The sequence below is a fragment of the Sus scrofa genome, chromosome 6, assembly GCF_054392235.1.
Source record: "Sus scrofa isolate SSC_HxYL_T2T_F1_AM1 chromosome 6, Sscrofa_HxYL_maternal_Yorkshire_Landrace_v2.0, whole genome shotgun sequence".
Taxonomy (NCBI): domain Eukaryota; kingdom Metazoa; phylum Chordata; class Mammalia; order Artiodactyla; family Suidae; genus Sus; species Sus scrofa.
In genome coordinates this window covers 62343285-62357873 of record NC_139388.1, presented here as the reverse complement: position 1 = coordinate 62357873, position 14589 = coordinate 62343285, and the positions used below count along the sequence as shown (strand labels likewise).

The window sequence follows — 14589 nt, the reverse complement described above, 5'->3', positions numbered from 1 at the left end:
GCGGGACCCTTCCCTCCCTTGCAGTGTCTCTTCCCAATTGCTTTTGCCGATGTAGGTGGTGCAAGAAATGGGTTGCATGATCCCGGAATTTGCCCAGATTCATGTTTCTTTGGGATTCTCATCAGGCCGGAGAAACAAAATTACCTGTGAGAGATTCATTGCAGGAGGAATTCATTTGCTCATCAGGGTGTTCTCTTGACCAGGTGTGTCAAGGAGCTTAGAACTGAGGGTAAAACGGAGCTGGGAGTGGGGATACAGGCAGGATCAGATGCTGAAGGCCTTGACTGAGGGCCGTTGGTATTACCTGTGGGCCACCTGGAGTAGGATCTAGAAGGATTTGAGCAGGGGAGGGCAGGATCAGATCTGGACGTTGAAAGCAGAGTATCCCTCCAGGAGGGCCAGGATGTGCTAGAGGTGGGATGAAGGAGGCCAGGGCCATAGCTCAAATGAAACAAAATGAAAGGAACTTGTGGAGAATGGGACAGATAAAAATAGGATTTAAGAGGAGGAAGAGACAGTATGTGACCAGCCACTGACTGACTGGTAAGAACGAGTGCCTGGGTTTTCAGCCCTGAGAGCTTATTCCTGAGAAGTGGGGAGCCAGAAAAGCACTGATTTTGGAGGAAAGATGCTGCACATTGAGAACAAAACACTGAATTTCTGAAGTGCTCATGCAACTTCCACAAAGGAGAAATCTTGTTCATTTCTATTCCAACTAGCTCTCCTGATTTGAGTGAGTAATTTAGAAAATCCAGACACAGGTAGTCCATCTCCCCTACCCCTCCTCATGAGACCAAAGTTCTCTTGGCTCCAGCCCCTTTCTCCTACCAGACGCAGGAATCTGGGCCTTGCCCTCTTTTCTGGAGCCCATCCCGATAATAAAGCAAGCACAAGTCTTTCTTTTATCTTTATATTGAGTTTTTTTAAAAAATGAACATGATGGATGTGGGAGAAGGGACAACGCTTCTCTCTCTGATTGACAGCAAGGCCTGATGGGAACCAGAAGCTCCGGGGAATTAAAAAAAAATAAAATATATATTTATACATTTATATAGATCATGTTAGGCGTGTGAGTCCCAGAGAAGCAGGAAGCAGCAGCAGAAAGCAAACTAGCACGCAGAAACACGTGTGTGCACCACACACTCAAGCAAGGCAATTCTTTTCACATTGGCACAGCAACCATTCCCCACCCCCCGAAATAAATGTTTTGAAAAAAAAAAAAAAAAAGAATATCAGCTTAATATCAGCTTTAAGGCTGGCAGTGGCCATTTTTTTTCTTCTCCGGCAAAAGGCAGGAGATACTATTTTTAACACTGAGGCTGGAGGGCGGCATCACTGCCCCTCACACCTATTTCACTCCAAGACCCTGCACTTTTTGCCAGCTCCTTTTTTGGCACCTCAGGGAGTAGCCGGGATGGAAGGCCTCCAGTCCTTGCTTCCTTTAAGATGGCCTGTAGGCAGTGGGCTTTTGGAAGCTCGGCAAAAATTCTGGATCCAATCCCAGGCGAGGCTGAGCACCAGGTGGGGCCTAGGGCGCCAGGATCTATGCTTGAAGCCTCCAGCCCACTGGGAATTCCTGACCTCCAGCATTTTATTTTTGAACTTAAGGAGGCAAGGTGCATTGTATACCCCTCCCTCCTGAGAGAAAGGGGGCCCGATCCCTAGCTACCCACCCCCGCCCCCCAAACACAAGCACAAACACATACACACCAACTAAGGCACAGCCAGGACGGGCAGGCATGCTTTGGCAATGAGGCCCCTCTGGAGGCCCAGGGGATGAAGAGCTGCAAAAGGGTGTGTGACGTGGGGCTCAGCACCTTCTGGGGCTCAGCACCTTTGGACGTGGGAGGGGGGCAGTGGGGCAGCGAAGGGAGATGTCTCAGGGCTCGGGATGGATCAGAGGGAAACGGGGAAGAGGCGGGTCAGGAAGAAGGCAGAGAAAACCAATAGGATGATCAGGACCTGAAACGAGCCCCCACGCAGAACATGAAAAAAAAGAAGAGGCGTCCAAACAGGATGTGGCAACCAAACAAAACAGGAAGGGAGGCAGAGCGGGTGGAGGGGTGAAGGAAACAGATCAGAGAGCAGGAGGAGTCAGGAAGGAGAGAGGGGAGCCAGAGAGAGGACATCAGAGGACCTCGGAACTCGGGAGAGACTCTCAGCTGAGAAGAGGGGAGAGGATGGGGAGCCCCTGGGCGGAGCCTCAGACCCTGACAAAGACCAGGCGGGCCGAGTGCACCAGGTCGGCCACGTAAGCCAGCAGGTTGATGGCTGTCAGGATGGCCACAGCCAGACGTCGGTCCCAGGGGCACACGTAATAGGTGTGCCGGTCGCCGCAGCCTGGATCCATGGACCGCCGGGGATGGCCGCCATACTTCTGGTCGAACTGGTAGAGCGGCCAGAGGACCAGAGCCGTGGCATAGAAGAGGACGGAGATCAGGGCCAGCCCGGACAGGAAAGTGGGGAAGGCGATGGGCAGCACGTTCGTGCAGTCGCCCAGGTTCAGCAGGATGGCCACAGCCGCCAGGATGAAGCAGATGGAGTACACGGCCACGCACCACTCCAGGGCTGGCTGGTGCTGGTACAGGTTGGGGTTGCTGATGAAGGCGAAGATGACACAGGCCACGAAGGTCTCCAGCACCTTGAGCAGGCCTGGCACGGTGGCCATGTAGCCGGTGATCTCGCCGGGCCGGGCCCGGGTCCAGGCCACTTCGGTGGCATAAGCCACACAGGCGATGCAGGAGAAGGCGGTTGCGGCGATGGCATGGTCCCGGGAGCGGCCGTGGGACAAGAACTGGACGTAGGTGGTGGGGTAGATGACGGAGGCCGAGAGGCAGAAGAGGGCGGCGTAGCAGGCGTAGGTGATGGGGAAGTTGCGCCAGGACAGGGGGAAGCGGGCCTGGAGCCCCGCTAACTCGACGATGAGGATGATGAGGGTCACGGCGAAGCAGAAGCACCACGTGAACATGGACCAGTTACCCATGGCTCCGGTCCACGCGCCCACGCTGGCCACCAGTGAGAAGGCCACGCAGGTGGAGATCAGCTGCAGCAGGCGGAGGAGGCCCAGGGGCTGGGTCAGTGCCCGAGGGGACCCCACGATGGTCGAGGAGCCCAGGCCCGAGGACGACGACGTGGTTGTCGTGATGGTGGTACGGGTCACCGTCACCGGCATGGCTGGGGCGGGGGAGGGAGGGGAAAGAAAGTCTCCTAAGAGATCCCACTGTGGTGTAACGGCGATCGGCAGCATCTCAGGAGTGCTGGGACACAGGTTCGATCCCCCAGCCCGCCAGCACGGTGGGTGAAGGACCTGTTGCCGCAGCGGTGGCTGCTCAGGTCTCACCTGCCGCTTGGATCTGATCCCGGGCCGCGAACTCCACATGCCGCGGGATGGCCAAAAAGAAAGTATCCTAGGAAGGTTCCAAACTGGAGGACCCAGGCCCCCAGCACTTGCCTCCCCGGGGTGGGGATGAGGGGGTATATATGGACAAAGTAATGTGGACTTGAACTGGGGGTGCCCAGGAGGCGGGGCCTTTCAGGTTTCAGATTGGGCCAATCCCAGGCCTGCCTGGAGGAGGGGTCATCCTGGTGCTAGCCCCCTCCTCCTTCCACCCCCAGTTTTCCTACCTCCCACGTCGGAATTCAGGACTGTTGGCCCCCCTCTCTCTTCTTCCCCAAACCCCCTTTCCTCTCTCTGAAAGCCAACTTCTGCCAAGCTGTGTCTCTTTCTTCCCACCCCAGACAAGCAAAGCAGCCCTCCTTCCTCCAGAGACTCAAAGATTCTGCTCTAAATTACATCCCCCTACCTTGCCCTCCCCATTGCCCCTGCCAGAAGAAGAGGCCCTAGCTTCTGTGACTTCTTCTCTCTCTCTTTCTTTAGGGCCGCACCCATGGCTAGGGGTCAAATCGGAGCTGTAGCTGCTGGCCTGCACCACAGCCACAGCAATGCCAGATCCTAAGCCATGTCTGCAACCTACACCACAGTTCCTGGCAACGCCAGATCCTTCACCCACTGAGCGAGGCCAGGGATCGAACTTGCATCCTCATGGATGCTAGTCAGATTTGTTTCTTCTGAGCCCTGATGGGAAGTCCTCTCTTTTTTCCAAATTTTGTTGTTTTTCTTTTTAGGGCCACACCTGTGACGTGGAAGTTCCCAGGTGAGGGGTCGAATGGGAGCCGCAGCTGCAGGCCTACACTACAGCCAGGGCCACATCAGATCCAAGATGCATCTGCAGGCTAAGTTGCAGCTTGTGGCAACGTTGGTTCCTTAACCCACATCCTTGCAGAGATAGTGTTGGGCCCTTACCCCTCTGAGCCACAGTGAGAACTCCTGTGGCTTCTTAAAAACCTCATCTCTGCACTTCCTCCCTTAGGGTACTCAGGGTTCTGCAACCCAGTCCCCGTGCCCAACTTCCCTCTTTCACTGAATGGCCCCATACGAGCCATTCTCAAGTCTGATCAGAGCTTCCAACCTCCCAGCCCATCTCCTCTCACCGAGCAGGGGTCTGGTCCCAGCTCCTGGAAGATCAAGAACGCTCCCCTCCCTCTTGGACCTGGGTCTTCTGCCTCAGCAGTTCCTCCTCCCGTGTCCACACCCACATGGATTTAGGTCTGGGGTAATTCAACTCAAAGGAAACTGAGCTTTCGCCTACTCCTCCCCCAAGACGGGGTCCAGCCCCTCTCAGGAACCAAGCCAGCTCACTCCCCGACTTCCCGGAAACCTCAGCTCCCCAGATTCTCAGCTGGTCCAGTGCCACTGAAATAAATGTCTAGGCCTTCCTTGTTCAGTAATACAGCTTCTGATCCCAAGGCTCTGGCTCTCAGCACTGAGCACACCAGACTCCAGGAAAATCAGCTTCTTTCTTCCATTGCCTCAGAACCTCTGGCTCTGACGTCCTTGTCCTAAAGACCCTCAGAAATGAATCCCAACCAGCTCCCAACCAGGTGTCAGGAATTGAGCTCAGGCCCTAAAATATCTAATCTCAAGGCTGCCACCCCTAAAAACCTCAGAAAGCCTCTCTCAGCCACAGGACCATTAAACTTCTTCCTTCCAGGGTCAGGCACACAAGAGGGAAGTGTCACAGCCTTTAACCCAGTCGTCCCCGAGGACACAGGAGGCCAGCACCTGGACACACTTCTTCCTCAGACACACAGGTGTCTGGCCCCCTCTCCTTGGAACCCAAGCTCCCAGGATTGAGGAGTCCAAGTCCCCAGGCCCTCCACCTTCAGACCCGGGAGCACACCCCCGACCCCCAGCTCCTGATTCCGACTCCAATATTCAGGACCCCCAGCCCCTCCCGGCCTCAGACCCAGGCGTGCAGCCCCCAGCCCACTCACCAGCGGCCTTTGCTGAGGACCCCACCAGAGAAAGATCCGGCTCTGGAGGCGGATTAAGGCAGACACCTGGAAAAGGCTAGTCAGAGGACAGGAGGGGAAAGAACGTCAGCGTCCAGCTCAGACACGGCTCCGCCTTCCCCGAGATCCAGGCGCTCAGCCGGGCCCGCCGCCCGGGGCTCGCCCAGACCACGCGGTGACGGTCCGCAGGCCCAGGTCGCGCCTCCCCGCCGGGGCTGAGATTTGGCCCCTAGCCCCAGGGAGATCGGGGTGGGTGACCCCAGGGAAGCCCCGCCCCTTCCTTCCTCCCCCTTCCCTAAAGCGCGCGGGCGGGAACGGAGGGAACCCGGCGAAAGTGCACGCCCCGCGGGCCGGCGTGGGCGTGTGTGATCGTAACCCCGTCCCTGCCTGGAAAGCCGCGGGGCGGGCAGCGAGAAGGCCCAGGGCGGTGGCTGCGGGGGCGGGCGGCCGGGCCAGCGCCGCGTCTCCGTGCCTTATAAGGGCTTCAAGTCAGCCCAGCCATTCGGGATGCGGCGGGGACCTGGAGGCGGTGCCGGGACCCCCGCCCTGCTCGTGGATTGGGGGGGCGGGGGGCGGGGAGGAGGGAAGGGGCCCGGACTCCAGATCCCAGCGGGTGAAGGCTGCAAGTTCGGATTTCTGGGTCGTTCAAAAATGTGAGTTTTGGGGCCCCATAAGGTGGGCTGTGAGCCTGGGCGCCCAAGAGGGACTCTTTTAGGGAACCTGGACCCCTGGTGTCGCCTTGCGGCCGCCCCCTGCCTCGGGGCGGTAAAACTGTGGTCGGTGTGGGAATCCAGTCCCGAGACAGCAGCCACACCTCCCCGCCGGTAGAGCAGGGCCTCCGGGGCCACCTGGGAGGTGCTAGGGAGGAGTCGGCCACCTCCGGCTTCCCACAACCCGTTAGGAGGAAGTTGGGGCGGGCCAAGGAAGCAGAGGGCGGGGCACAGTCAACAAGTCTCCCGGAGAAGGTGAGTGAGCGCACCGAGCACCGGGAGGGGAGGGGTCCACCTCCACTCTCAGAGCCCCCAGTCGTGGTCTGAGGTCAGAACTCAGGAATGTACAGCCAGAGACCGGAGGAGGGAGAGGAAACACCCCGTCGGCTTGCTGGGAAGCTCAGGACTCCCCGGCCACGCCCCAGCCTTCTCTCCACCTCCATGCCAAACACCACACCCCACCGCTCCACAAACCCAGAATCGCGCCTTGAACCCAGCCTATGCTCTCAACACCCTGGGGCCCAGCACGACCTCACTTTGGGAGCCCAGGGGCTGAATCTAAGCACCGCCCCCCCCTCCTTCGAGTCCAAAGTTCGGATGAGGAGATCAGGAATTCTGAACCCCAGCCAATTCCTCAAACCCAGGACTCCCGACCCCAAGCTCCTCCAGGAACCCAGGGTCCCCAGTCCCCTCCTCCATCAGACCCAGGAGCCCAGACCTCCAGCTCCCTCCTTCAGACCCCAGTGCTCGGGGCCCCCAGCCTCTCCTCCATCAGACCTGGGTGTCCAGGCCCCCAGCCCCTCCTCCCTCAGACCCAGGAGTCCGTGCTCCTTCAGACCCCAGTGCTCGGGGCCCCCAGCCTCTCCTCCATCAGACCCAGGTGTCCAGGCCCCCAGGTCCCCTGCTCTCTCAGACCCAAGTGTCCAGGCCACAGCCCCTTCCTTTTTCGGATGTATGACCTGTAGGAGTTCAGGTCCCCAGCCCTCGCCCTCTCCGGAACCCGAGTCCTGACCCAGCCCGTCTCTCTGGGGACTCAGACGTTTGGAATCTCTCTGCACCTAAGAATCCTGGACGCTTCTCCCACCCTCAGGCGTTCCCGAAGCCTCACCTCAAGGGCCTGTGGCGTTAGCGGCTGAAGCAGAGGCGACAGCTGCAGACTAGAAGGGTCTGCGGACTGGGTGGGGTTGGCGAGCCAGGGACAGAGCGCGGGCGGGGCCGGGGGCGGGGCCGGAGCTCCGGGCTCCGGCCGGGTAAGGGACTCCCCCGGCCAGGGCTATCCCAGCCCCGCCCCGAGGGCGGGGCCAAGACAAGGCCACACCCCTCCAGAAATAAATACACCGCAGAACTCCCGCCCCGCCAGCGGAGGGGGTGGAGGGCTGAGGTCACTGTTTCCGTGGTGACAAAACAGGAAGACACAACAGCTGGCGGAGTGGGGGCTCCTGGGGTCTGCCCTCCTGGACGCAGCACTGGGGAAGTCTCCAGGGCCGGCCCGGGAAGGCTGTTGCCATGGCAACCCGTCTGTTTAGTATTTGTTTGGGACAGAGCCCCCCAGCCCAAGTCCCCATCCCGGTCTCACTTCACTCTGTTCTCCCTCTCCCTTACTGCCCCCTCCCTTCTCACCGGCTCCAGCCCCGCCCTTCCAGGATGCGTGAAATCTTGGACATCGGGGTCGCCGCAGGTTGGGAGCGGACCAGGCCTCTCGGTTTAATGGGGTCTACGGACAGAGTCTCTATCTCCTGGATCCCCGAAATAGGAAAGGGTTGAGGGTGTGCCAATCCTTAGTCCTTAGGGGGGTTGAAGACTAAGGATTGGGCTGAAATCCCCCGCTCCTGGATCCCCGAAAGGACAGTGGTTGGATTCCTATATTTAAGGATCTTGAGGGAGGAGGAAAACGGGTCCCCGGATCCTCATTTACACGAGGATTCGCGATGTAAGGGGCTGATGGGCCGTGTCCCTGGGTCCTCTATGTCACTGTCGATAGGGGCAGGGGAGGGGCGTTGTTGGGAGCAAAATATCTGGAATCAGGGCGATAGGATTTGGGGGCATGGACTCCCGGGATCGACATGCCGCCTCGGCTGTGGGCCCAGATTCTTGGCTCTAAGAAGCCATCAGGGCTCAGGCTCAGACTCCTGGGTTTTCAGAGCAGATGTGGTTACAAGCCGAGCCTCTTGGGTCTGGAAGTGAGAGATATTTTTGGCCTGCATTCCTGGCTCCTGGAAAGAGGGAGGGGCTCAGAAGCTTAATGAGGACGAGGCTGGGGGCTGGGGGTGCCAGATTCCTGCAAGAAGGGAGGGCCCAAGAGGCTGGTCTGCCCAGGCCCCACAGCAGGGAGGGGCCGTGGGGTCCTTTTTTTAGGGGTGGCTCTGGGGCCTTGAATCGGATTGGCAGAGCCAAGAAGCAAGCGGGAGGTGAAGGTCGGGATGCACAGCCCGGGGCTGGGGTGGGGCGGGCACCGGGACGCCCGGGTCCCTCCCTGCTGGCCGGGCTCACTCACCGCGCTCTGCAGTCGTCCCCGGCGCCGCCTTGCTCGCGGCTGCCGCTGGGCGGGGCCTGGTGGCTGCGGATGCTCGGCAAAGCTGAGCTAACGGGCGCTGCCCGCGCTGCTGCCACTGGGCGCCTTCCAGGCCGACTACTGAGGAGGCTTTGAGGCCGAGCCCCAGGGTGGCAGCCGCGCGCCTCGCGAAGGGAGGGGTCCGAAGGGATGCGGGAGCTCTGTGTCCCAGGCTGCGTGCCCTACGGAGGTGGGAGGGGCTGGGGGGGGGGCACCTGGAAGCCTCGTGCTCTGCAGAAGTAGGAGGTAGGGATGGAGGTGGGAGGGGTGTGGAGTCCGTATGCCCACTTTTGGGCCCTGCAAAGGCAGTAGACACAGACCCTCTCTGTCATTATGTGTCCTGAATGGTGTGTGGGGGGGTGTCTCTGAGCCCCGCATCAGGATGTACAGGGAGTCAGGACATGGCATTCGTTGGCAGTTCTCCAGGGGCGACCCCAGGTTCTACTCACACAACCCCTTGACCCCCAGGTAGAAGCGTCTTTTACCTCCTTCCTGCCCAAATCAGCCACTCTCTTTGCTTGACCCGGGAGGGGCACTCCTGAGGTAGAGCCCGAATAGTCCAGGGGCCGTCTCTCCTGCAGCTGTGCTCACTGGTGGACGCGGAACGCTCTTTAGGCACTAAAACCTCAAAACAGCAGATTTTAGGGTAGTGGGGACAGGAAGCAAACATTTAAGGAATGAGTCAGCGGGTGTGATCCTGAGACATGACCCCGCAGGGTTCCTGAGTCTGTGTAATCTGGCGTCATGTATAAGCCACTGGTTCACAGTGTTTACCCACCCTGTAGGACCCCAACCCCAACCCCAACCCCAACCCAAGGTCCTGGCTCCAACCTGGCACCCAAACCCAGCCTCAAACAGGCCATGCCTCTGTTCTGGGAGACTAGGGGCTTTAGGGGATGTGGTACAGGTTCCTGCCCCTAACTTTGTAATAAAAACACAGTTCCTCCATCAGAAGCAATGTGGTGTGGGTTAGCTTGACAGTGAAAAGGACCATTCACCGTGTACACAGATGCTGCCCTTGGCAGGAGTGCAGAAAAGCAAGGAAAACAAATACAACCCAGAGTTAATGATGCCAGGCAGGAAAACACCATTGCCCAATCCCTGATGGAAGGGATCCCTTGCGATCCGCAGGTAACCAGGCATTTCGCGGGTCTCCCTAGGAAGCCCTGCCACCCTGGGGGGCCCAGGACTGCCAGCAAGGTGGGCTTCCACCAGTGACCAAGTTCTGTTACTTGGATGAGGCGAATCCATATCCAACCACCTCATTCATAAGCCCGTTAAACAGCTACTGGGGAGACGAAGAGAAGAAGCTTACTGAAGAGTTCCCGTTGTGGTTCAGTGGAAATGAATCTGGCTACCATCCATGAGGTTGTAGGTTCGATCCCTGACCCTGCTCAGTGGCTAAGGATCTGGTGTTGCCATGAGCTGGGTGTAGGTCACATATGCGGCTCAGATCTGGTGTTGCTGTGGCTGTGGTTAGGCCAGCAGCTGTAGCTCCGATTGGACCCCTAGACTGGGAAACTCCATATACCACTAGCCCTCATCCAAGCTTACTGGGAACCTACCAAGAGTCATCTCAAGAGTAGAAACTTAAAAGTTCCCATTGTGGCTCAGCGGTAATGAACCTGGCTAGTATCCATGAGGATGTGGTGGGTTCGATCCCTGGCCTTGCTCAGTGGGTTAAGGATCTGGTGTTGCATGAACTGTTGGTATAGGTTGCAAATGCAGCTTGGATCTGGCATTGCTGTGACTGTGGTGTAGGCCAGTGGCTACAGCTCCTATTCGACCCCTAGGCTGGGGACTTCCACATGCTGCAGATGAGGCCCTAAAAAGACAGGAAAAAAAAAAAAAAAAAAGAGTATAAAGTCACGTACTGTTGGAGGGGTCTTATTATGAATAACCAAAGACACTTTTTTCAGCCCTATCACTTAGTAAATTATGGGGGTTTGGGGAACGTGGTGCCAGGAGGGAACAAACCCCCAATATATAGATCTTTTTATATCAGAGTATCACACAGGGTTTTCCATACGCTGGGTGCCCTGGAAATTTTCATTCATTTATCAATGACTATATTTATAAGCACCTCCTATGTGAGAACAAAAGACTAAGGAGTATTTCGGCCTCCACCTTGGCATGCAGAAGTTCCCAGGCCAGGGATTGAACCTGCACCACAGTAATGACCTGAGCCACAGCTGTGACAATGCCAGATCCCTTAACCTCTAGGCCACCAGGGAACTCCTTGAAGGGGATATTTCTTTCTTGGTGACTTCCCTAAGTGTCAGATTTCCCAATTTTCATGGGATTTTATCTCCCATGCTCTAGCAGGTGTGTTTTAATAACACACACAGTGTATCTATCCATTCTTTCTTACTTTTAAGATCTTATCAGCATAATGTGCTCTGTGCAACTGACCAGAAGAGCATCTATGGGGTATTGAACTAAGAAGTTGCTTTTATAGGAGAATTTGGTGATTCTCCTATATAGTCTGGCTTCCTATCACCCCAGCCTTGGAAAAGAAAAAAGGAAAAGCCCAGCTATCAGGGTTTTTTCCTCACTGTGCTTGTCCCAAAGCACTTGAGCATGACCGGAGAAAGTCATGTTACAGGACATAAAGATAGGGTGGCCAAATGCAGATGTACCCTCTGTATTGCCTCGGTCCTAGTGCAATCACCTAGTCAAATCTTTCTTCTTGTTCCTATAGTGACAAGGACAGGATTTTTTTTTTTTTTTTCCCTCTTCAGTCTGCTCTCACCCCTCATTCTCAGCCGATGACCTACCTTCTTTGTTTAGAGAGATAAAAAAAGCCGTTGACTGGTAAGCCCCTCAACTTCCCTATACGGAAACCACAAACCTGACTATATTTCCAGGTCTCTTCTTAAACAGTCATGAAGCTGTTCCCATCTCATCATCTCATACCAATCCTTATTCTTTTTTCTTTTTCTTTCTTTTTTTTTTTTTTTTTTTTGCTTTTTTGCTTTTTAGGGCTGCACACACAGCATACGGAGGTTCCCAAGCTAGGAGTGGAATTGGCGCTGTAGCCTGCTGGCCTACACCACAACCACTAGCAATGCCGGATCTGAGCTGCATCTGCGACCTACACCACAGCTCACAGCAACACCGGATCCTTAACCCACTGAGCAATGCCAGGGATCGAACCTGCATCTTCATGGATCCTGGTCAGATTCGTTTCCACTACGTCATGACAGGATCTCTCTTTTTTTTTTTTTTTTTTTTTTTTTTCTGTCTTTTCTAGGGCCACATCCATAGCCTATGGAAGTTCCCACGCTAGGGGTCTAATCAGAGCTGTAGCCACTGGCCTTTTCCAGAGCCACAGCAATGCCAGATCCGAGCCACATCTGCGACCCACACCACGGCTCATGGCAACACCGGATCCTTAACCCACTGATCGAGGCCAGGGATTGAACCCTCACCCTCATGGTTCCTAGTTGGACTCGTTTCTGCTGCAACACGACTGGAACTCCCTGCTTTTTTTAAATAGAGGTGCAGCTGATTTACTGTATTGCATTAGTCTCAGGTGTACAGCAAACTGGTTCGCTTATACACATATACATATAGCTATTCTTTTTCAGATTCTTTCCTATCGTAGGTCATTACAAGATATTGAATACAGATCTCTGAGCTATACAGTAGGTTCTCAAAAAGTAACTACTATTACTTTATTTTTATTTATTTATTTATTTTTATTTATTTGTCTTTTTGCCATTTCTTGGGCCTCTCCCATGGCACATGGAGATTCCCAGGCTAGCGGTTGAATCAGAGCTGTAGCTGCCAGCCTACGCCAGAGCCACAGCAACGCGGGATCCAAGCCATGTCTGAAACCTACACCACAGCTTATGGCAATGCTGGATCCTTAACCCACTGAGCAAGGCCAGGGACCGAACCCTCAACCTCATGGTTCCTAGTCGGATTTGTTAACCACTCAGCCATGATAGGAAGTCCCCCCAGTCTTTATTCTTTTCTCTTTTTTTCTTTTTCGGGACCTCCTGCGTCCCCCGGCATATGTTCCCAGGCCAGGGGTCAAATCCAAGCAGGAGCTGCGACCTACACCATGGCAATACCAGATCTTCTTAACCCATTTCACTGGGGAGGGGATCGAACAGGCACCTCAACAGAGACAAGCCAAATCATGAACCCACCGCACCACATTGGGAACGTTTTCTTTTTTTTTAATTGAAATATAGTTGATGTACAATATTATGTAAGTTACAAGTGTGTAATATGGTGAGTCACAATTTTTAAAGGTTATACTCCATTTATAGTTAGTACAGAATATTGGCTATAGTCCCTGTGTTGTACAATATATCTTTGTAGCTTATTTTATACATAGTAGTTTGTACCTCTTACTCCCCTCCCCCTATTTCACCCCTCCTCCTTCCCTCTCCCCACTGGCAACCGCTAATTTGTTCTCTATAAGTCTGTTTCTGTTTTTGTTACATTTGCTAGATTGTTATTATTATTATTATTGTTTTTTTTTGGTCTTTTTAGGACCACACCTGAGGCATATGGAGGTTCCCAGGCTAGGGGTCGAATCGGAGCTGTAGCTGCCAGCCTACACCACAGCCACAGCAATACAGGATCCAAGCCACGTCTGCAGCCTACACCACACCTCATGGCAACGCTGGATCCTTAACCTGTGGAGCGAGGCCAGGGATTGAACCTGCAACCTCATGGTTCCTAGTTGGACTCGTTTCTGCTACAACACAATGGGAACTCCCAGTTTGTTATATTTTTTAGATTCCGCATATAAGTGGTATCATACAGTATTTGTCTTTCTCTGTCTGTGACTCTGGCTTATTTCACTTAGCCGAACACCCTCTAAGTCCATCTGTGTTGTTGCAAATGGCAAAATTTCCTTCTTTTTTATAGCTGAGTAGTGTTCCATTGTGTATATGTATCACATCTTCTTAATCCACTCATCTGCTGATGGACACTTAGGTTGCTTCCATATCTTGGCTATTGCAAGTAGTGCTGCTATGAACATAGAAGTGCATGCATCTTTTTTGAATTAGAGTTTTCATTTCTTTTGGATATCTACCCAGCAGTGGAAATGCTGGGTCATATGGTAGTTCTGCTGGGTCATATGGTAGTTCTGCTTTTAGTTTTCTGACTCAAAAAAACTTGTGTTTTGATCCTTAAATATATCCTTCATCTCAAAACCTCAATATTGCTGCTAGTAAGCAATATTCTTTGCTTCTAATACTCCAGTGTCTTTTGCTAAAAGGAACTTCTTTTTTTCTTTTTTTTTTTTTCTTTTTTTGCTATTTCTTTGGGCCACTCCCGCGGCATATGGAGGTTCCCAGGCTAGGGGTCGAATTGGAGCTGTAGCCACCGGCCTACGCCAGAGCCACAGCAACGAGGGAACCGAGCTGCATCTGCAACCTACACCACAGCTCACGGCAACGCTGGATCCTTAACCCACTGAGCAAGGCCAGGGACCGAACCCACAACCTCATGGTTCCTAGTTGGATTCGTTAACCACTGTGCCACGACGGGAACTCCTAAAAGGAACTTCTTGTTGTCTTTTAAAGAAATAATGAAGTTCCCGTTGTGGCTCAGTGGGTGACGAATCTGACTAGGAACCATGAGGTTTCGGGTTCGGTCCCTGGCCTTGCTCAGTGGGTTAAGGATCCAGCATTGCATAAGCTGTGGTGTAGGTTTCAGACACGGCTTGGATCCCGCGTTGCTGTGGCTCTGGCGTAGGCTGGCAGCTACAGTTCTGATTCGACCCCTAGCCTGGGAACCTCCATATGCTGCAGATGTGACCCTAAAAAGCAAAATAAAATAAAATGGAAATTTTATGTTTTATCACAAAATTAAAAAAAGAAAAAAAAAAAGAGTAGCTGGGCCAATCGCAAAGAAGAATAACCAAGCTGAAGAACTTTTACTGCCAGGGATCAAGATTTATTTATGAGGCCAAGGAACTGGAAGAAGTTGTGTTGGCACAAAGCTAGAAAG

The 14589-nt window shown here is 54.3% G+C and overlaps 1 protein-coding gene and 1 long non-coding RNA gene across 17 annotated transcripts in view; one reads left to right on the top strand and one right to left on the bottom strand.

Annotated features, from left to right (window-relative positions):
• Positions 1 to 896: 896 nt before the first annotated feature.
• Positions 897 to 14589, bottom strand: part of MYADM (myeloid associated differentiation marker) — a 42020-nt gene continuing 28327 nt past the window's right edge. For 6 of the 16 annotated variants that reach the window (XM_084961972.1, XM_084961971.1, XM_084961975.1 and 3 more), the window contains 3 exons: positions 9099 to 9231; positions 5335 to 5410; positions 897 to 3174 (listed from right to left, as the gene is read on the bottom strand). In XM_084961972.1, the coding sequence (XP_084818098.1) occupies positions 2204 to 3172 (969 nt within the window). In that variant the 5' untranslated portion in view covers positions 3173 to 3174; positions 5335 to 5410; positions 9099 to 9231 and the 3' untranslated portion in view covers positions 897 to 2203. Of the gene's footprint in view, positions 3175 to 5334; positions 5411 to 7170; positions 7232 to 8556; positions 8604 to 9098; positions 9239 to 14589 lie in introns of those variants that run through there. The other 10 variants (XM_084961979.1, XM_084961977.1, XM_084961978.1 and 7 more) reach the window with 4 other exon arrangements.
• LOC110261039 (uncharacterized) overlaps positions 5947 to 14589 on the top strand; it is a 40496-nt gene continuing 31853 nt past the window's right edge. Inside the window, exon 1 of the long non-coding RNA XR_014806670.1 lies at positions 5947 to 6005. This is a non-coding gene — a long non-coding RNA (uncharacterized LOC110261039). The remainder of the gene's footprint in view (positions 6006 to 14589) is intronic.